Source organism: Fukomys damarensis, unplaced genomic scaffold (genome assembly GCF_012274545.1).
Source record: "Fukomys damarensis isolate Sample0158 unplaced genomic scaffold, DMR_v1.0_HiC HiC_scaffold_12, whole genome shotgun sequence".
Lineage (NCBI taxonomy): Eukaryota > Metazoa > Chordata > Mammalia > Rodentia > Bathyergidae > Fukomys > Fukomys damarensis.
This window is the reverse complement of record NW_022900924.1, coordinates 16262494-16283621: the sequence shown is the minus strand read 5'-3', so window position 1 is coordinate 16283621 and position 21128 is coordinate 16262494. Positions and strand designations below refer to the sequence as shown.

At 46.6% G+C, this 21128-nt stretch overlaps 1 protein-coding gene across 1 annotated transcript in view; it reads left to right on the top strand.

The window, feature by feature from the left end:
• The window catches only part of Aldh2 (aldehyde dehydrogenase 2 family member), a 38720-nt gene extending 19295 nt beyond the window's left edge, over positions 1–19425 (top strand). The window contains exons 2-13 of the mRNA XM_010604476.2: positions 1804–1908; positions 3400–3540; positions 4576–4655; positions 6476–6587; positions 7068–7196; positions 8377–8490; positions 9867–9969; positions 10343–10527; positions 11819–11983; positions 13784–13941; positions 15397–15511; positions 19021–19425. Of these exons, the coding sequence (XP_010602778.1) occupies positions 1804–1908; positions 3400–3540; positions 4576–4655; positions 6476–6587; positions 7068–7196; positions 8377–8490; positions 9867–9969; positions 10343–10527; positions 11819–11983; positions 13784–13941; positions 15397–15511; positions 19021–19053 (1440 nt within the window). The 3' untranslated portion in view covers positions 19054–19425. The remainder of the gene's footprint in view (positions 1–1803; positions 1909–3399; positions 3541–4575; positions 4656–6475; positions 6588–7067; positions 7197–8376; positions 8491–9866; positions 9970–10342; positions 10528–11818; positions 11984–13783; positions 13942–15396; positions 15512–19020) is intronic.
• Positions 19426–21128: the final 1703 nt, after the last annotated feature.

Below are 21128 nucleotides of genomic sequence, written 5' to 3'. Positions count from 1 at the left end.
TTTGTACGGGGGATCGAACTTGGGCCCTTGTGCTTGCAAGGCGGGTAGCGGAACCAATGAGCTAAATCCCCTGCCATGGCTTGGTCACTCTTAGTCCAACAGCAACCACAGTGATGGCCTAGTCCCAATTATGGGCCAGATGCCTAATTATGAGCCAGGATTTCACAGGACCTGCCCTCCTCTTGAGCCCTCTCCTGTTCCTTCTTCGTTCACCAACAGCCTAGCTGCGTTTACTTTTTATCCAATTTATTCCTGCCTGGAGGCCTTACGCTTGCTGTTCCCATTGCCTGTGGTGTTCATCCTCTCACGCCGAGGCTTACTCTCTCTCACCGTTCAGGACTCCAGGCAGACATCTCAAGGAGGCCCTCCTTGGCCATCCTGGTTGTATTCTGTCCCCTTCACTTAGTCACACTCTCTAGACCCTGTTTTTCTCCTTCACACTTGTCACTTAAATCTGAGGGTGTCTTGTGTATTCGATTGCTGCTTTATTGTCTGCCTGCTGGAACAATAGCACCATGAAAGCACGGTTGTCTTAGTCACTTTTTTTGTTGCTGAGAAACAATACCTGATACTCACAACTTAAAAGAAAGAAAGATTTATTTTGGCTCACAGATTGAAGAGGTTTCAGACCAGTCTGCTGGCTTCAAAGCAGAGTGGCGCAGCAGGGGTCTGGAGGAGGAAAGTTGCTTGCTTTGCTGCATCCAAGAAGCAGAGAGCAAGGGAAGGAGCTGGGAAGTGAGATGTATCCTTCCAGGCCACACCCCTAGTGCCTAACCTCTTCCAAGCAGGCCCCACCTCCTAACAGCAAGTCAGCTACAAACCCCCACAATCTGATCACTTCCCAAAAGGACCACAAGAGTCTTTGTTGGGCTGTTTCCACTGTGCCCCCAGCCCTTGAAAAGTGCCCACCCATGGCAGATACTCAGCTTCCAGAGGGTGAGAGAATAACCTAAACCAGCCAGGTGTGGTGGCACACACCTATAATCTCAGCACCCAGGAGGCTGAGACAGGCTTGCTGTGAGTTCAAGGCCGGCCTGGGCTACACAGTGAGATCCTTTCTCAACACCTACTCCCCCCGCAAAAGAATAACCTAATTCAGTTCTCCACTACCTTGGATGGTAGTATAGTACAGTAAGGATGGATGAAATGTTTTGCTACTTCTAGGGAGAAGGGGTCACTGTCTTCCCTGCCTGTGACTCTGTACTTTGTCTATGACTCACTGTGTGATGACCAATACAATTTGGTGACAGCAGTGAAACCATGCAACCTCTGAAGCTAGACTTTAAGAAGCCAGTTAGCTTCCAACTGGCTCTCTGGGGACACTGTAGCAAGACCAGCCACCACATGGAAGGTGAGCCCACCATGCAGCCGAGTGGTACCAGATGGGTGAGTAGAGAGACACCCTGCACATCCAGCCAGATGCTTATTGCCCTAGCTGCCCTTGGGCTGTAGCTACTTGCAAGAGTCGCGTCTTGCTGAGCTCAATCAATGGGTGCAATTCTAAGATAAGAACTCATGCCACTGACTTTTGTCACTGGTTACACAGAGGTAGGTAACTAGAATATTAGGAACATTCTTCATTTTGCAGAGAAACCAAGGTACTATAAGGTCAAATGACTTAGTCAAGGTCTTTTGGCAGCGTGGACATTCTTGCTTAGATGGTATTGTGCTTTTAACTCTGAGACTACACCACTTGAAAATTGATTCATATTTCTTACTTGTTTTTGATTTTTTTTTTATATTGCGGGTGGCCAGGCCTGGGTGGCAAGCTGGTCCTGAAAATGCATCTCTGTCTCATTGTAGATCTTCATAAACAATGAATGGCATGACTCAGTCAGCAAGAAAACATTCCCCACGGTCAACCCATCCACTGGGGAGGTCATCTGTCAGGTAGCAGAAGGGAACAAGGTAAGAAATGGTGACTTCCTTGAGGGCAGGGCTGCATCATTTTTTATTTTTTAAAATTTTTAATTTATTTACTTGTGCTATTTTATTTATTTACTTATTTACTTTGTGCTTGAGAGGCAGGCAGCAGTACCACTGAGCTAAAGCCCCGGCCCTGCATTCATTTTAAAATTTTTATGTTTTTATATGGTTGCCACTTAACCATGTACATATATTAATGTCATAACCTAAAAATGCCAATTAAATTTTTTGAATTTTTGAGTAAAAACAGAAGGTCTTTAGTTCAATCCCCAGTACCAAAAAAGCAAAACAAACAAAACACCAGGTCTTTACTATAGGCATAGATGCTAGAACGTAAGTGGGTTCAATAATCCATATTGTGTGGAATTGTGGACTTGGTGTTTCATTTTTTTTTTGTTTTTTTTGTTTTTTTTTTGGTATCGGGGGTCAAACTTGAGACCTTGTGCTGAGGAGGCAGGCGGTAGAACCACTGAGCTAAATCCCCGGCCCTGGAATTGTAGACTTGGAAGTACATTTGGGGAACATCTAATCTAGTGTTTCTTACAGACTTGGAAGTTGAAGGTTAGAGAAGGGAGGTACACAGCTGTTGGGCAGAATTTGGGTCTCCAGAGATGTAGCTCTGTTGTCAGCTTGAATTATATATGACAGGAACTTTAAAAAGTAATAGTATGTTTAAAATTTAAAAATTAGATTTAGTAAAAATATTTTTAATAGAAAAATTATTAAAATAGCTCAAGAAAACTGCCCTCTGCTTTAAGACAAGCCTCTACATTCATTTACAAAGCCTTGCCTCTTTTGCTGAAAGCAAATATAAATATTTTTCTGGTTTATTGGAAAAACATCTGATGTAAATGTGTTTAATGTAAAATGAAAACTCTGTTCCCCTGCCTCCTGCTTCATACGTCTTGTGTGAAAGATGCTAGGATTTTACTGCTTCTCCAAGGAGAGGGAAGCAGGTTAAGCCTGCATTTTTCTGGAGAATGCCAGGCATCTTAGAAGCAATGGTTCCTGTTTGGCTTGCTTTCTTAGGAAGTGGGGAACAGTGGTCAAATGCTAAGTGAGAAGTGTCTCTCTCCCAAAACTCTGGGGGAAGTTTTGCCCCGCTTTGGATTTTTTTTTTGTACCAGGGATTGAGCTCAGGTCCTCATGCTTGCAAAGCAGGTGGCAGAACCACTGAACTAAATCCCCGGCCCTGGGGGTTTTTGATGTGAAAATATACGGGTAGAAATGGTCAGGATTCTCCTTTCCACCATGACTCCTGGCAAGGAGAGAAAGCAAGGTGCATGATCTAGCCCTGTTGCTGAAGCCTGGTGCTAGTCATACCAAGCCCTGAGGGCGGGGCAGACTGTTCAGGGGTGTTTTCTTGTGCTAGCCTGTACTGACGGCCCTGCCCGTGTGCTGGGCATTGGGTTGGGCAGTATTTGGAAGTGCGTATGCTGAGAAAGTCTAAGCTGCCCTGTGTGTGTTTCGCAGGAAGATGTGGACAAGGCTGTGAAGGCTGCCCAGGCTGCTTTCCAGCTGGGCTCACCTTGGCGCCGCATAGATGCATCGGAAAGGGGCCGGCTGCTGTACCGCCTGGCTGATCTCATTGAGCGGGACCGGACCTACCTGGCGGTGCGTCCTCAGCCCTCTCACCTTCCCTTTCCATGCGTGCAGGGGGCTCACAGCATCCCATGAGCAACTAGGGGCTACACTTCTGACAGTAACTGATCCGAGTGGCATAGGATGGTTACCACCATGCACCCCTATACCCCAAAAAGCCACAGTAAGAGCCCCTCCGTGCTTGATTTAGTGGGTTTGGCTAAGAAATAGAGAGAAGAGCTTTGTTGGAGAGGCCTTCCTGGGAGTGACCCACAGAAATGGTCACATTTCCCTTGGACCCTCTGCATCTTGGGCCCTCTCCTTGGCTACAGAGGCAGAAGAAATCAAGAGACAGTCCCTTCTCCTATCCAGACTATTCTGGACACAGCAGCCAGAGTGAACTTTCCAGAAGGCAAATTTGCAATGGAACTCAGCTCCTAACCTTTACATGGCATCTACAAGAACCGCTGGTCTGGCTCCCTTGCCCACGTCCTGATAGCCTGTGCCCCTAGAACACAGAGCTCTGCTCACCAGCCTCCCCTTGAGTTATTGACAGCCAGGCTTCTTTGAGCACCAGGGCCTTTGCACACACTATTCCTCCTGGCTGGGTTCCCTGCATTTTATTGCCATTTGTATCTGATACCTCCTGTATGTCCTTCAGTTTTAGTCTTAGGTTAGTGTTTCTAAGACTGAGCTGGGCAGTCTGGTCTTTTCTTTCCAGCATTTTTACCATGTGCAGTAGATTCTTAACATGTATCACGGAAGATTTGCATCATTATTCACTGTCTCTTTGCTCTGTAAGCTCCATGCTTACTTCTATACTTCTAGCACCTGGATTTGGCAAAGGGTGGAGACTAAAAAAAAAAAGTCTCTGAAATGAATGAGAAGTTGGTGTCTCGTCCTGCCCCCTTTCCACGTTCTCTCTGCCTTGGGAGAGGCTGAGACTAAGGTTCTGAAATGTCCTTGACAGTAAGTGTCAGTTCAGGCCTCCATGACCTTCCTCAGCCCACTTACTCCATTTTGTTCTTACACCAGCGTGTCTTTGCTGAACTTGATCTCTCTTCTCAGGCCTTGGAAACCCTGGACAACGGCAAGCCCTATGTCATCTCCTATCTGGTGGACTTGGACATGGTCTTGAAATGCATCCGGTATGAGCTTGGGTTTCTTGTTCTTTGTTTTGGCTGTGCCAAAGGGAGGGAAGAATATTGGGAGGTAGAAGTAGAATTACAGAAATGTAAAAGGATCACAGGAGTTGGAGAAGGAAGTTCCATTTCGACTCTATCCCATGAGAAAATCCCTCAGTATCAACAGTTGTAACTTGGTCACAAATGCTTTCTCTTTCTTCTTGAATCACTTTCTATAAGCATTGTTCCATAAGAATTTGTCTATTTTACCTGGGTTACATAATTTGCTGCTACATAGTAGTCCATCATTTTCTCTTACAATCCTTTTCTATCCCTGTAAGGTTGGTAGTGTCTCCATTTTCAACTTTGATTTGGGTTATTTACATCTTTGTGTTTCTTAGTCCAGCTAAAGGTTTGTCAGCTCTTTTGTTGAGTCTTTCTGTTCTCTGTTCAGTTCTCTGCTCTCATTTCTGTCTTCCTCTGGCTAGATGTGGGTTTAGTTTTACCATAAATGTCTTAATGGCCAAGAATAGAAGCTCTATTAGGGTTGGGGTTGCAGGTAACAGAAACTCAGCCCAGCATAGACAATGGAGAGCCAACAGGTCTCAAATCCAAAAGGGCCGTTGAGTGTTACTCACCCTGCCCCTTTGCTTCACTGTTCCGTCCTGCGTTTGGCCTCTTCCCAGGCCAGTCTTTGTGCTGGAAGCTGGCTGCTCATGCCATCTGACCAAGATTTAATTTTTAGTCCTAAGTCCAGGACGTGGGGGAGGGACCGTGGTTGCCACCTTTGACTCTGATCAGCTGTGCGCAGAGTGGACAAGCCATTGTTTGTGTAAACAGTGGCTGCTCCTCTGTGACATGTAGACAGAGGTGCTGAGGAGAAAGTAGTGCTGGAAAAGTAGGAGCTACCCTTCACCACCGGAGTGCTCAGCCAGGGCTGTCACCTCTTTCGGGAGAGTGAGCAATTCCAGAGACATTTTTGATTGCCACAGTGCAAGGAAGGGGTGCTGTTGGCCTCTACTGGGATGTTGCTAACCATCCTACATTGCACAATGCACAATGCACAATGCACAAGACAAGTCCCCACAAGGACTTTTCAAGCCCTAGATGCCAGTTGTGCTGAGACAGAGAAACTCATGCTACAAGGGCACCCCAGAGCAGCGTGGTAAATCTCAGGCTTTAACACACTCCTTCCTGAGTTTTAGCTTTATTCTTTTGTGCTTATTAAAAACTTTCTGAAGGTGGATGTGGTGGCACATACCTGTAATCCCACGAGTTCGAGGCCTGGGCTACATAGTAAGTTTAAGGCCAGACTGAACTACATAGCAAGACCCTGTGTCCAAAACAAAACAAACCCTTTCTGAGCCAGGCATAGTGGCACAGGTCTGTAACCCCAGCACTCTAGGAGCTGAGGCAGGAGGACTGTTAAGTTTGAGCCCAACCTGGCCCATTTAGTGACTTAGTGAGACCCTGTCTCAATATAAACTATTTTTTAAAAGGAGCTGGGGATGTAACTCAGTACAAAGGCCTTGGCTTCAATTCCCAGTACTGTAAAACAAACCCTTGGCTTCCCTTCGATAGCTGGAGTGAGTAGGTGGGGAGTGGACCCATGGAATTTGTTGTTTTTTTTACAAGTACCCAGGTAATTCAGAAGCTCAAGGCTACTTATATACAGTGGCTCATTGTGCCCTACCAGTCATTCACTGGTCTATCTCACAGGGAGAAAGGTAGAATGAGGGTGGATATCCGGAAGACACACCTGGACCAATTTGAATCTCTTCTTTCTGCCAGGGACTGCAGGGGCCCCTGACACTGACTAAAGCTTGGATTTTCTTCTTTTAAAGGTATTATGCCGGCTGGGCAGATAAGTACCATGGGAAAACCATCCCAATTGATGGAGACTTCTTCAGCTACACTCGCCATGAGCCTGTGGGGGTGTGCGGGCAGATTATTCCAGTAAGTGCCAGCCCTCCAGTGGTCACCGAGGAGGTGGGGTGAGATTTGGCTTTATCTGCGGGGCTCATGGAAAAGGGAGAGGGTCTGCAGAGGGTGTAGGAATGCATCCCAGTGATGACTGAGAAGAGCTCAAGCCAAACTGTGTTCAAGTCCGAGCCCTACCTCCTGAGAGCTTGGGACCTTGAGCAAGTCACTTATGTCCTTAAGCTTCCATTTAATCACCTGAAATGTGAAAATTAGTGCCTGCTTCAGATTAAGGCTTAGCACAGTGCCTAGCACCTAAGAGCACAGATACGAGTCACTGTCATCATCATCAATTATTGGCCTCATCCACGCATCTTAATCCTATGATCCAGATGTGAGGTCACATGGGGTTCAAAGGACTCAGTGCTGCCTCTGATCTAGGGGCAGCATTTCTTGACCTGCAGTGTAGCTCTCTGAGGTAGGCATGGGTTTTGGGGTGGTGGTTGTTTTGTGCAGTGGAACTTCCCACTCCTGATGCAAGCGTGGAAACTGGGCCCAGCCTTGGCGACTGGAAATGTGGTTGTGATGAAGGTCGCTGAGCAGACACCCCTCACCGCACTCTACGTGGCCAACCTAATCAAGGAGGTGAGTAACTTGTTTCCATCTTGACCTCTAAATGCCCTTGTACAGGCTTGTTCTGGAGGATATCTGAGGAGGGGTGTCCAGGGCCTCCAAACATGGGTGTTTGCAGAACCCTATCATTACCATATTAAACCACAGGGGGATGGGGGTTTGGCTCAGTGGTTCCGCCACCTGCCTTGCAAGTGCAAGGGTCCGAGTTCGATCCCCAGTCCCAAAAATAAATAAGTAAACAAACCACAGGGGCTCCCTGCTTACCTTTTCTACATTGGGCTTCATGGCAAGATCACCTTTTAAAGAGTGAAAACTACTGAGCCAGTGTGGTGGTGCACACTTGTAATCCTGGCACTCTGAGAGATGGAGGCAGGAGGACTGCAGGTTCAAGTTCAACTGAGGAAATGTAGTGATTTAGCAAGATCCAATCTGAAAATAAAAAAAGAGCTTAGCTAAAAATTGAAATGGGTTAAAGATCTAAATGTTAAAACAGAAACACTAAACCTGTTGGAAGAGAGGTTAAGTAGAGCTCTTAAAGACATTTGTGTAGGAAAAGATTTCATGAACAAAACCTCAGTCACACATGAACTAGCACAAAGAATTAACAAGTGGGATCTCTTAAAACGTTTCTGTATAGCAAGAGAAACCACCAACAGCGTGAAGAGACAACCCACAATGTAGGGAAAAAATTTTTACCAGCTGTTCCTCAGGCAAAGGTCTACTATCTAGAATATATAAAGAACTTAAAAAAAATCAGACCTTCCCAATTTAAAGATGTAATCTAAAATGGACATCTGAAATGAACAGACATTTCTCAGACAAAGAAGTAGAAATAGCAAATAAACATATGAAAAAATGTTCTGCATCACTGGTCATTCGAGAGATGCAAATGAAAAAAAGAGCTTAGGATGTAGTTCAGTGTGGAGGCCTTGGGTTCAATTCCAGTACCCCCCCAAAAAAGCAAAAAGAAAGAAAGAGGAGACCATTGCCCTAAGTGAATTGTTACAGGAACCCCCACAAACAGGCTCCTTGTCCAAAGCATTTTGAATTCTGTGCCCCATTAAAAGCTGGTGTCTGCTCCCGTGTGTCCCCATAGACTGTCTCAGCCAATCTGGGAAAGAGTGTGTAGTCCCTGTCCAGACCCTTGGAGCAGGACAGTCACTCACAGTGTACCCCTGGCTTTTACCTATAGGCTGGTTTCCCTCCTGGTGTGGTCAATATTGTTCCTGGATTTGGCCCCACGGCTGGGGCTGCCATCGCCTCCCATGAAGATGTGGACAAAGTGGCATTCACAGGGTCCACTGAGGTAAGCTGTCCTGGGGCTTCATGCTTGCAGTGTAGTGGGCTCAAACTCCCACTGTCCTCAGAGGCTGCTAAGTCAAGCGGCACAGCTGGGTACCGTGTGTTGGGTTCTCCCAGGACTGGTCTCCAAGCAGCTTGAGCGAGGGCCCTGTACTACTGGGTGTTAAGACTGGCTGGCTTCATAAAGCCTGGAGCAGAAACCAGATTACCTTGGCCACATTAGGCTTCTTGAGCAGCATTGCCACTGTAGGCTTCAGAAAGACAGGAGTCCAAATCCCGGCCTTCCCATTATGACACAGTTTATTCTCTGAATGTCCGTGAGGCTCTGTTCGTTTCCTTTATGAGGAGGATGGTAGTATCTATGCAGTAGGGACAATAGGGACATTGTAGTGGGAAGACAATGGACTCTGGTATCAACTACTGTTTGAGAAGCACTTACTTGCTGTGAAACCCTGGGGCAAGTCACTTGGGCACCCAAAGCCTCTATTTCCTGTCTGTAAAGTGGGGGTAAGAACCATACCCACTCCCAGGATTGGAGTGAGTGTAGGAGAGGTAAAGCTATGGTAGCTTATCCTGGAGAAAGTGCTTGGTGATTAAACAATAAATAGTGGGTGAGAGGAGAGAAAAAGATAAATTCCACCTCTGGTGATTCCATAACATGATCTCCTTGAGAGCAGGGACAAAATTCCTTCTAGAGATAAGCTTTTTCTCAGATGTCTATGTTGATGGATCCAAGAGGGACAGAGAATAGTGTAATGAATGTGATCTTCAAACAGTTCCAACTGCAACAAAGTGTCACGCACGCAGCTTTCGCGTGGTGATAGCCTTAAGAATCCCCCTTTTGCTTGGCCACCTCCTAATTTAAATCTGAGAGGTGATGTTGAGAGTCTCACACAGTGTGCTGGGGACAACACTGCACAGACTGCGAAGGAGGCTCGCAAGCAGATCAGAATCTGAGTGAGTCCTGATCCTGCATTGAATGGCTGTGCGACTGTGGGCCTGTGGCTTGGCCACTTTGAGCCTCAGCTCCTGTTTCTAAATCAAGGGGAAGAGTGACACTTGTCTCTGAGGTCACTGAAGGACTGGGCTTCATGCATACACAGCATTTGGCACAGGGCCCAGTGTGCACGAGGCACTCAGCGTGTAGTTATTTCGCCTAGGACGGTCGTGGAGAACCTCTGCCAACATCTGCCGCAGAGGACTGTTTGTATCATTGAAAGCTCTGAAAGGCTCGCCGTCACTGGTCTAGGAGCTCCGGCTGGGGCAGGGATGGAGAGTGAATTCTCCAGGGCTCTTGGAATCCAGGACAAGTCAGGGATCCTTTGTTCTGCATTTGGCTCTTTCTTCCTCCACTGAGAGCTTGTCTCTGCATCTACACAGGTCGGCCACCTCATCCAGGTGGCTGCAGGGAGCAGCAACCTCAAGAAAGTGACCCTGGAGCTAGGAGGAAAGAGCCCCAACATCATCATGTCAGACGCTGATAGTAAGTTACACGGGTTCATGCTGTGGTCTCGCTCACTCCTGTAGTCTTTGGCCTCCAAAGGGATTGGCCTTGGGGCCCATGGTTCTGGCTGCAGCCTCTCCCCTCTCATTGTTACTCCCTCCATTGGGCCAGGCCACGGTGCCTCACATGCTCTCAGGCCAGGCCGCTCTGCTGTCATCCTGGGCTTGAGGAGACTTTATCTGTCCCTCCACCCGTTCCCCATGCTCTGGGAATAGAGGGGTGGCCTTGTCTTCTTCCAGCCCAGGTCTGGCACCCAGCAGGCACCCTCCCTGATAGTGGCATGCACAGCTACACGGGAGAGCAGTGCCGGGGCCCACCTCTTCTCATGGCTTTTCTATTCCTGTCCCCACAGTGGACTGGGCCGTGGAGCAGGCCCACTTTGCCCTGTTCTTCAACCAGGGCCAGTGCTGCTGTGCCGGTTCCCGGACCTTTGTGCAGGAGAACATTTACGAGGAGTTTGTGGAGCGGAGCGTCGCCCGGGCCAAGGCTCGGGTAGTCGGGAACCCCTTCGACAGCAGGACCGAGCAGGGGCCGCAGGTAGGCCGGGCAGCTCCAGGGAGGGCTTGGTAGTCTGCAGCCAGCATGGCCAGGTGGAAATGGCACCTAGCTTGGGGGCGGGACGGGGAGGGCTGTTCCCGGCTCACTGCACCATATGCCCACTGGCTGAGCATGAGACTGTTTGCTCTCTCCTTCCCGTGTTCTGGAGGCCTCGTGAACCTCCGGGGAGGAGCCACAGCCCTGGCTGGGGAGCTGGCCTCTCCATGGGTCAAGGTTAGGGGCCTAATTTCTCTCTCTCTTTTTATTTGTGGTACTGGGAGTTGAACCCAGGGCTTTCGCACTGAGTTCCCCCTGCCCAGCCCCTTTTTTAAAAATTTTGAGACAGGGTCCTTAAGTTGCCCAGACTCCCAGCAGGTGTGTGCTCGCTCTCTCTCTCTCTCTCTCTCTCTCTCTCTCTCTCTCTGTCTCTTTTTTTGGGTACTGGGGATTGAACTCAGGACCTTGTGCTTGCAAGGTAGGCGGTGGCACCACTAAGCTAAATCCCAGCCTGCCCTCTTTCTCTTTAATAGCTGTGTAGAGCTGTCTCACATACCATAAAATTCACCATTTGAAGTATACGATTCATTGGTTTTTAGTGTATTCACAGAGTTGAGCAGCCATCACCACTAATTCCAAAACGTATTTATCAGCCTCCAAATAAATTCTGTACCCACCCATTAATAGTCATTCCCAATTTGTCCTTCCCTGTTTTCTTATTTAAAAATTTTTATTAATATCATAGTTGAAAAACAGTGGGTTTGATATGCATTTATTGATGGCTAACACAGTTGAACGTTTCTTGTATTTTATGTTCCTTGACCCCTTCGTATTTCCTCGTCTGACCTTGCTTAGCAAATTCAATACTTTAGCCTATTTTACAGTTACCTCATGGCTTGTGTGGTTCTCAGCTGGAAGCCTGAATCTCACATCTCCAATGCTCTGGGCTCTTTCCTATTTTTTTTTTCCTCATTGACTTTATTGGTACATTTTAGGTATACACTACAGTTACATTCATTATTGAGATCTCGTACCTTTACATGACAGGTCTTGGTTCTCATTTTTGCCCCTTGTCCCTGCCCTCCCTTCACCCCTCCTCCCTCCCCCTTTATATACACTTAATTTCCATTTCTTCATTTTCTCATATTTTTCTTTTCCCTTGTTCCCTTTCCCCTACCCTTCCCATTTTCCGTACACCTTTAGCCCCTTTCTTCCTATTTCACACTGTCCATTATATCATTAGGATCTTATGTACTATTATAGTTTATTCACACGCACTGGGCTCTTTCTGCAGGTAGATGAAACTCAGTTCAAGAAGATCCTTGGCTATATCACATCTGGGAAAGCAGAGGGGGCGAAGCTGCTGTGTGGTGGAGGGGCTGCTGCTGACCGTGGCTACTTCATCCAGCCCACTGTGTTTGGAGACGTGCAAGATGGCATGACCATCGCGAAGGAGGAGGTTAGCAGCTGGGGCCAATGCTCTGGGAAATCCTCTTAGGCTGCGGAAAGGAGGGTGAATGACTTGGTCCTGCATCTTCACACCGCGACCTATCTACTGGCTTTGCATCAGCCCTATGCATAGACTGGGCCATTCACAGTTTGCATCTGATGGTCTTCTCCTCTCATTTCTTCTTTTTTTACAGAGACAGGGCTTTTAATATGTGGTTGAGACTGGCCTTGAACTCACTGTGTAGCACAGGATAGCCTCAGCTCTCGGCAATCCTACCTCATCCTCCCAAGTGCCAGGATTATAGGTGTGCACCATCACACCTGGCTATTCTCTTCAGCCTCTTTTGGGTACTGGTTGTCTCAGACATCTGGATTCCCTAGTGTAGACCATAGACCCAGTGAACCACTCATCTAGGAATGGTGTCGTGTGGCCCTTCCAGTGGCCTTGATACAAGCAGGATATTGGATTAGACTCAGAGGCTGCACTCTGCCTGATGGTATTGGTAAGTTTGGGTAGTATCCTCTTCGAGCTCACTGTGAATGCAGGACAGCAGCTTTTCTGCCCGATTCAACCACCGTAATTTCCCAAACAGTAAGCCTGTTGCATGCCAGGCTCTCTGAAACCCTGGAGATGCACAGGTGTTAGGACTCCACTGCCCACAGCTGGAATAAGTCCTGGAGAGGCCCTAGGGAGAGAAACCTTGGTGCCACCCCCTTTCATGTGTAAGTCCAAATAAAATAATAGTAAATGCAAAACACGGTAATAAAGTCCAGCTAAATTCTGCATTTCCCCCGTTATGACTGGTTTGATGCTTTTCTTTAAAAATATCAATAGCAGTTTCCCGGCAGGGCAGGATCCTGTGCTTTGCAAGCGCCTGAGGCATGTGATACCCCAACTCACTGTTCTCACCTGACCGTGGGAGTTCCTGCCCATCTTCTCCCACCTCCATCTTTACCCATTTCCGTCCTGGAATCAGCCATTTTTTTTTTGAAGAGCCCTAGTTCCTTTTAGTGGATAATAGGATTGATGAGAAAGGACATAGGTGTGCTTGTGTCTGGGACTCCGTTTCCCTCCTCTGCTTCTCACCGTCTTGCTGTTCAGCTACTTTCTGCTGTCGTTGTATCACAGGGTGGTTGTCACTTTTGTGGTCTTCCCCGACACCCTATACTTGCTCCCTAATTTCCAGTTAGGCCCCTCAGGTTCCTATACTCACACCGTGTGCAGCTGATCACATTGCCACTTGATTACATTACGATCAGTTATAGTCGGTCCTTGTCTAGTGGTGTCCTCTGAGAGGACCCCAGGGCACCAACACCCAGCTGCAGCAAGTGCACCAAGCACCTAATGTCTTGGTTTCTAAATATCCCCACCACAAAAATGAGCTAGAGGCCCTTGGAGAAATGACCCATTCGGAAACAGGGCAGGACAAATGCAAGCCTGGGACATCCTGAGAGCAGAGACTGTTTCATTCTTGGTCCTTTCTTCAGTGTCTGGTCTGTGCCTTTCACTTAGATAAAATTTGATGGATGATTGGCTTAAATGCTGACACTAAATCTGCCTATTCCCTGTGATACAATGATACATCCCACACTTCACCGGACTGTTTAGAAATAAGTACTGTAGGTAACACATGGGGTGTGCAGAAAATAGCCGTACCTGTGAACTCCCTGCCCTTCATGTCTTGGGAGCTGTGGGGGTGGGAAGGGAGGCACCATCTCACTCTGGACTGGTAGGTTCCGTCTGGGGCTTTTACCTGAATCACCAGCTCAGCGCTTTCTCCACCATCCTACTCTGCCTTTCTCCACACAGATCTTTGGGCCAGTGATGCAGATCCTGAAGTTCAAGACCATCGAGGAAGTTGTCGGGAGAGCCAACAATTCCAAGTATGGGCTGGCTGCAGCTGTCTTCACAAAGGACATAGACAAGGCTAATTATCTGTCCCAAGCCCTCCAGGCTGGCACTGTGTGGTAAGAGCAGCACCCGCATCCCTGCCAAGGGCAGACTCCCCAATTCAGCATCTTCTGGACCCTCAGAATTGGGGTGTTTGGCCCAGTTTCTCCTGGTTCAGGATGTGTTATAGCCAGCGGATAGCCTGAGATCTCCAGCCACTTCCCCTGCAGCAAGTTAGGCTTCTCTGTGGTCAGATGCCCCTGCAGCTCTCCTGAGCACACAGATGACTAGACTCCTTTCCTAGATGGGCCAGAGATCAGAGCTGATGCCATAGACCATTGCAATGCTGATCTAAAAAGCTTGGTACCTACTTCACACCCACTAGCACAGCTTTAATGTTAAAAAACAGAAAATACACATTGGAGAGGAAGTGGAAAAATTGGTATCCTCATACACAGCTGGTGGGAATGGAAAATGTTCTTGTGGAAAACAGTCTGAAAGTTCCTCAAAAATTCAACAATGTATGATGTAACAATCCCACTCCTAGCTGTTTGCCCAGAAGAAATAAAACACATTTACACAAAAATATGCACACAGGCCGGGTGCAGTGGCACACGCCTGTAATCCCAGCACTCAGGAGGCTGAGGCAGGAGGATTGCTGAGAGTTTGAGACCAGCCTGGGTTACATAGCGAGTTCCAAGTCAGTCTCAACTACATAGTGAGACCCTGTCTCAGAAAACCAAAAGAAAAAAAAAAGCAGCACACAGATGGGCACAGCAGCATCTTTCATTAACAGTGCAAACAACCCAAAGGTCCGTTCCTGGATGAATGGTTAAACAAAATGGGCTCTTAGACTGAGGGGAGGAGGGTGGATGACTTGGTTCCTATCCATAATGGAATACGAGTGAGCTCTAAAAGGGAGTGAAATCCAGATGCCTGCCGAAGCATGAATGTGAAAATATGATACTAAGGGAAATAAGCCAGACACCACTGGCATCTGCTGTCTGATTGTTTACAGAATGCCCAGAATAGGCAAATCCATGAGGATAGAAAATAAACAAGTGGTTGCAGGGGCTGGAGGAGGGGAGATGGGGAGGGACTATTTATTGGCCCAGGGCTTCTTTTGGGGTAATAGGAATATTGTGGAATTAGGTAGTGGTAATGGTTAATAACTGTGAATATGCTATAAAGCTCTGAGTTATCTTTAAAAAGTAAATTTTAAATTTAGTTAAAATTGAATACTTTTTTAATGTTGGGAAAAAAACCCAAAACCTACTTAGTCAAAGTGCCTAGTTCAGATTAGAAGCTAACATAGGGGGTGCAGTGTTATGACACCTGCCTGTGACCACGTCACGAAGGACAGCGGTGACAAGGCTCTGTCTCACTGGCTTGCTTTGGCCTCCTCCCTAGCTGATTATTACACTGACTACACCCTTATATTTTTTTCTGGTAGATTTCAGAGCCATGTAGGGGTCCCTGGGGTGGAACATGTATCTTCTAGAACAGCCTCGACACTCTTACTTCAATTACAGGGTCAACTGCTATGACGTGTTTGGGGCGCAGTCCCCCTTTGGCGGTTATAAGATGTCTGGGAGTGGCCGGGAGCTGGGCGAGTATGGCCTGCAGGCATACACTGAAGTGAAGACCGTGAGTACTGGGCCCCTTGGCTACTGCAAGGCTCCTTGAGTTGGAGGGAATCAGTAGTTATTACTCGCTTCTCATATGCATGCTGGGGATGGGAACTAGGGCCTTCACACTGAGCTACATCCCCAGCTCTTTATTTTTTTCATATAAGCTCACACTAAATTGCCTAGGCTGGGCTCCAATTTGTGATCCTCTTGCCTCATCTCCCAAGAGTGCTGGGATCAATCTACAGAAGCCACAAAAGAGGTAAAGACCTGATATCTGGGGTCTTACTGCTCACCAGGTGCTTGTTATATGCCAAGGCCTAGTCCGCTGAGCCAAAGGAAAGATCCCTTCAGCTGTAAGTGAGCGGGTGGACACAGCAAGAAAAGTCTTCTGGGGATTAGGAATTAGATAGCAAGGGCCAGACCATATCCACGGACAATTTGATTTTGCAGTTTCACCGACAGGAATATGACAGCAGTAACTCACCCTCAGGAAAAAATCAAATGTAACCCAAATGCCCAGTAATCTGTGACTCACTCCAATCATGGAGTACTATGCTAGGTAGCCTTAAAGTGTCTGTGCAGAACATATAATAATAGGAAAATGCTCATCCTTTTTTTTTTTTTTTTTTTGGTATAAGGAATCAAACTCAGGACCTTGTGCTTAAAGGCAGGCACAATGCCACTGAGTTAAATCCCCAGCCCTAACCCACCAAGTTTGGGGAGCTTTTTTTGCACAACAAAAGATAACTGACACTAAACAAACTGGGGCTATTTATGAAGCACTTTCTATTTTTTAAAATATTTTTATGGGTACATTTTAGATATACAATACAGTTACATTCATCATTGGGATCTTGTACCTTTACATGACATATCTTGGTTCTTATTTTTCCCCCATTCCCCTAGCCTCCCTTCCCCGCTCCACCCTTCCCTATTTACAAAGACTTTGTTTCCATTTTTTCCTTTTCTTTTATTTTTTCTCTTCCCTTTTTACTTTTCCCCTACCCCTCCCACTTGCCCAATACCTTATTTTACTCCTTTTTTTTTTTTTTTTTGGTATAAGGAATTGAACTCAGGACCTTGGGCTTGTGAGGCAGGTGTGGTGTCACTGCACTAAATCCCTAGCCCCGAAAGGCTCATCTTTTAAAGCTAAAAAAGCAAGACACAAAAAGTAATATATCCAAGGCTTATAAGCCTAATTATAGCAATATGAGCACACAGGTACCTTTACTTATAAAAAATAGGAAGGAAATACACTAAAGTAAACATTGTCTTCTCTCTACAATGAAACTAGGTACAGTTTAACCAAGAAACATACACAATTTGATACTTGAAGGAAAGAGATATAGAGCCAGGTATGGTGGCAAATGTCTGTAAGCACTTGGGGGGCTGAGGCAGGAGGATCACTGTAAGTTTGGGGTATATAGTCAGTTCATAGTATATATGAGTGGGAGGCTACATGGGGAGTTCAAGACCAACTTGAACTATATAGCAAGAGCCTGTCTCAAAACAAAACAAAACAGAGAAAGAGAGAAACATGAGCCAAGTTGGGTCTTTCCAAAATTGGGAAAGAGAAGAATTAGGGCAGCCAGCTAGTGCGGCCGGTGAGGTGGGGAAATGGGGAGTTTGTTCCGTTTGATAACACTGACCCTGCTGTTTGATGGAATAAAATCAACATGTTTGGAGCTTACTCAGAAATTTTCCCATCACATACAAGAGTAGGTATAATAGTGTTGTAATGAGCCTGCGTCTCCACCATACTCGTAGACAAAGATCAGTTTACAGCCAGTCTTGTTTCCTGCACGCATACTGCATACAGTCTTGTTTTCTGCACTCCCTACCCAGTTCCCACCATACACACCTCATACAAGATAACACATACGTGGCAGGATGACCTTGTGGGTGAAGAAGGTTGTGTTTTGGAGGACAGCGCTGGATAGGGAGGACCCAACTTCATTTGATATAGTGTCCTAAGTCTTAGAATATGATTGGAGCTAAGAGGATGTACAAGTTGCCTATGAGACAAGCTGGTATTTAAGCTGACCCCGGAAGGATGAGCAGGAGTTGAGTAGGTGCAGGGAGGAATATTTTAGTCAAAGAGCTTAGCTTATGGAGAGAAATGGCAGCAAGAAACTTTTCCTAGCTCTTCTAGGAATTACCAGAAAGGTCCTAGTAGTAGAAGACAATGCTTCAGGAATGCGTGGGGCCAGACCAGGCAGGGCTCTTTTGCTGTGATACGAGGTTTGGTCTCTTTCATAAGAACCACAGGAAGCCGTGGAAACATTGGAAGTGGACAGTGAGGTGATTCTGTTTTGCATTTTTAAAAGATTGCTCCGCTTAATCAGAGAGTAGATTAGTGGTGGGCTAGGACCTGGAAGGAGGGTGCAGAGGACAGGACTGGGGAGTGACTGTTAATGGATGCAAGGTATGTTTTGGAGACGATGAAAATGTTCCAAGGTTAGGGTGTGGTCATAGTTATGTAACACTAAATACCGCATGCTAAAAGCCAGGTATGAATTGTGTGCTGTACAAACTTATGAAAGCTGTTTAAAGATGGAAGAAAGGGGCCAGGGATGTAGCTCAGTGGCACAGCATCTGTCTAGCATGCAACAGTCCTTGAGTTCAATTCCCAATACCGAGGAAGAAAGCTCCCCCTGCCTGCTCTGGAGAGAACGGGCCATCCAGGCAAGAAGGGCAGCGGATCAGGGGAAGAGATGACAGGGATTGTGGAGGTGGAGAGAAGGGAAAAAAACTTTTTTTGGTACCATCACGCCTGGCAAAAGATGCTTGTATTTTGAGCTTTGGAGACATGATCAATCATATGAATAGAAATAGGGATCTTTAAAGACGACAAGTCAGGTTTGCATTCAGAAGCTGATGAATGCACTCAATTTTACCAAGTGCTGGCTTTGTACCAAATCTGTGCTGCACTGTGTGTGTGGCTTCCTGTGGCAGGAAGGAGTGTTCTTGTCTCCATTTTACAGACGAGGAAACACTTGCTCTGTTAGAGGGCAGAGCTGGGATTCAGACTAATCCCATCTGAATCTGGAATCTTCTCACCTAACACACTGAGACAACTGCACTTAAGCACAATTATTTTCACCTTCCTTTTAATTCTTGTGGAGGAAAATATGGCTGTAGGACGGGGTTTCTCTATGTTGCCTTTAGTATTTGGGGCTGGGTGAGTCTTTTGCAGGGGGATGCCCTGTGCAATGTAGGATGTTTAGTAGCAGCCCTAACTCCAACTCATTAGACGCTAGTAGTGCCACCCCTGTGACAATCAAAAAATGTCTCTAGACATTACCAGTTGTTCCCTGTGAGACCTGAGCACCCCTGGTTGAGAACCACTGGGTTAGGAAGATACAGGGTGAGATCCATGGAGGGGAGGCTCTGGCAGTGGCTCTGACTGGCCAGTGGCCAGCGAGAGGTTAGAGGTAAGAGAAGCCCCCTGCTCCTACTCGCGGAGCTCCTGCCAGGCACCAGGAAACAGGAAGATTTAACAGCTTCTCTCTACCCTCCTTTCAGGTCACAGTCAAAGTTCCTCAGAAGAACTCATAAAGAACCACTCACGCTTCCTTACCCTCCCACCGCTGGAAAGTCCATGGAGATCAGCAGCAAAGCCAGGAAAAAACAACCTTGCACCTTGAGAGTCTCCCACAAAATCTCATGGTCAAGAAATTCAGTTGACACTGATGGAGAAAAGAGAATGTGGGAAGTAAAACTGCAGCAGTACCGCTTGCTCTCAGGGTGATTTCTTTAAAAAACAGATTTGTAGTTTACAAAAAAAACCAAACAAACTCAGATTTGAATATTTTACCTTTCTGTAACTTGCTGTATGGGGGCAGAAAAAGCCACAGTTCACAACTGTATTAGCATTGTAGCACTGCTTTGTATTTTGGACTAAAGCCCATTAAAGAAAGCTATTCTCAACTTCTTGGGTAACTCTTCCTCCATCTCATCAGCCCAGGGAAATGCCGCCAGCCAGGACTGCTGTCCCATGGCTGGTGTGTCACAGTGTGTACGACCACTACCACTCCTCTTCCATGGGTAGATAGCTCTGGTTTCCTGCATTTAATCACACATATCTCTGGCTTGTATTCCTGGGCAGGTCCCAAGCAGGCACTAGGGATAAAATACAAACATGACTCATAATCCCTGCCCTGTTCCCTGAGAGGAGGGACAGTTCAAAACTATGGCAGGACCAAATAAGGCAGAATTGTGCTGGCCAATTTCACAGCTTTCTGTGTGGGCAACCAAACTCTGGATCTGTCTACAGGAACTGAATCTCCTATTCAGATGCCACCTTCATTTAATCAAGGATCCTGGCAAGTTAGTAGTTGGTATTCTTGGTGACTGGCAGTCAGAAGAATAAAACCAGAGTGAAAAGAGATGAACTGCAGATGTTGGAATGTTGTGATCATTTTTGAGTTAAGAGTCATTGAAAATTTAAATGTTTTACCCTTGTATCCAAAATGGATACAGCTGAAAATGAAGCCCATGTGGCAAAGGTGGAGCCAAGAGATAGTTGGAAACTCTTTGAACCACTGAATGAAGCCACAGGAGAAGGCAGCTGCCCAAGACTTGTGGAATATGGGAGCCAATTTCTGTCCTGCTTGCCTGCCTCCCTCCCTGCCTTCCTTCCTATACTGGGGATTCAACCAACGAGCATCTACCACTAAGCTACATCGACAGTCTTTTATTTAGAGACAGGGTTGCATTAAGTTGCCCAGGCCAGCCTTGATCTTGAAATCCTTTTGCCTCTGCATCCCTAGTAGCTGGGTTACATGCCCTATGTCCTTTTCTTACACCAGGTTGAATTTGGCTTTCTGATACTTGCAACTAAAGCATCCCCCTACCTCAAGTTTATTGAGGTATCATTGACGTATATGTTCAGGATATAAACATCATGCTATATGTGTATATTGTTATATGTATACATTATAAAATGTCTGCTAGAAGCTAATTAACATGCCCATCTCACCTATTTGTCTTGTCTGTCTGTGGTGAGAATACTTAAGATCTACTGTCAGTAAATTTGAGGAATACAGTACACTATTAACCAGAGTCAGCTATGCTGTGGGATAGGTCTCCCAGTTTATTCCAGCAGCCCTCAAGAAGTCCAACCTTATATCCTGCTGGGCTAAAGTTCACTGGCAAGGAGAAAACCCCCCTCTGCTCTCTGCATTTTTTTGTTGTTGTTGTTAGCCTCTGCAAAGAACCTGGGGTCCAGGCTGACTGGCCCAGTTGATGTGACAATCCCAACTCCCATCACAGTGGCCAGAGATGAGATACAATGATCAGCTTAGACATGAGTTGTATGGCCCACCACTGCAGCCACAAGTAGAGCCCCCTGGTCTACATGGGCTGAGAATGAGAAAAGGATGGACCCTCAAAAGAAAATGGGGGGAAACTCAGAGTCCCCTACTAAAAGACATTGCTTTCTTGAGCCGGGCGTGGTGGCACATGCCTGTAATCCCAGCACTTGGGAGGCTGAGGCAGGAGGATCACTGTGAGTTCAATATCAGCTTGGGCTACATAGTTAGTTTCAGGTCAGTCTCAACTACACAGTGAGACCCTGTCTCAAAAAAACCCAAAAAATAAAACCAAAAAAAAAAAAAAAAAAAAAAAAAAAA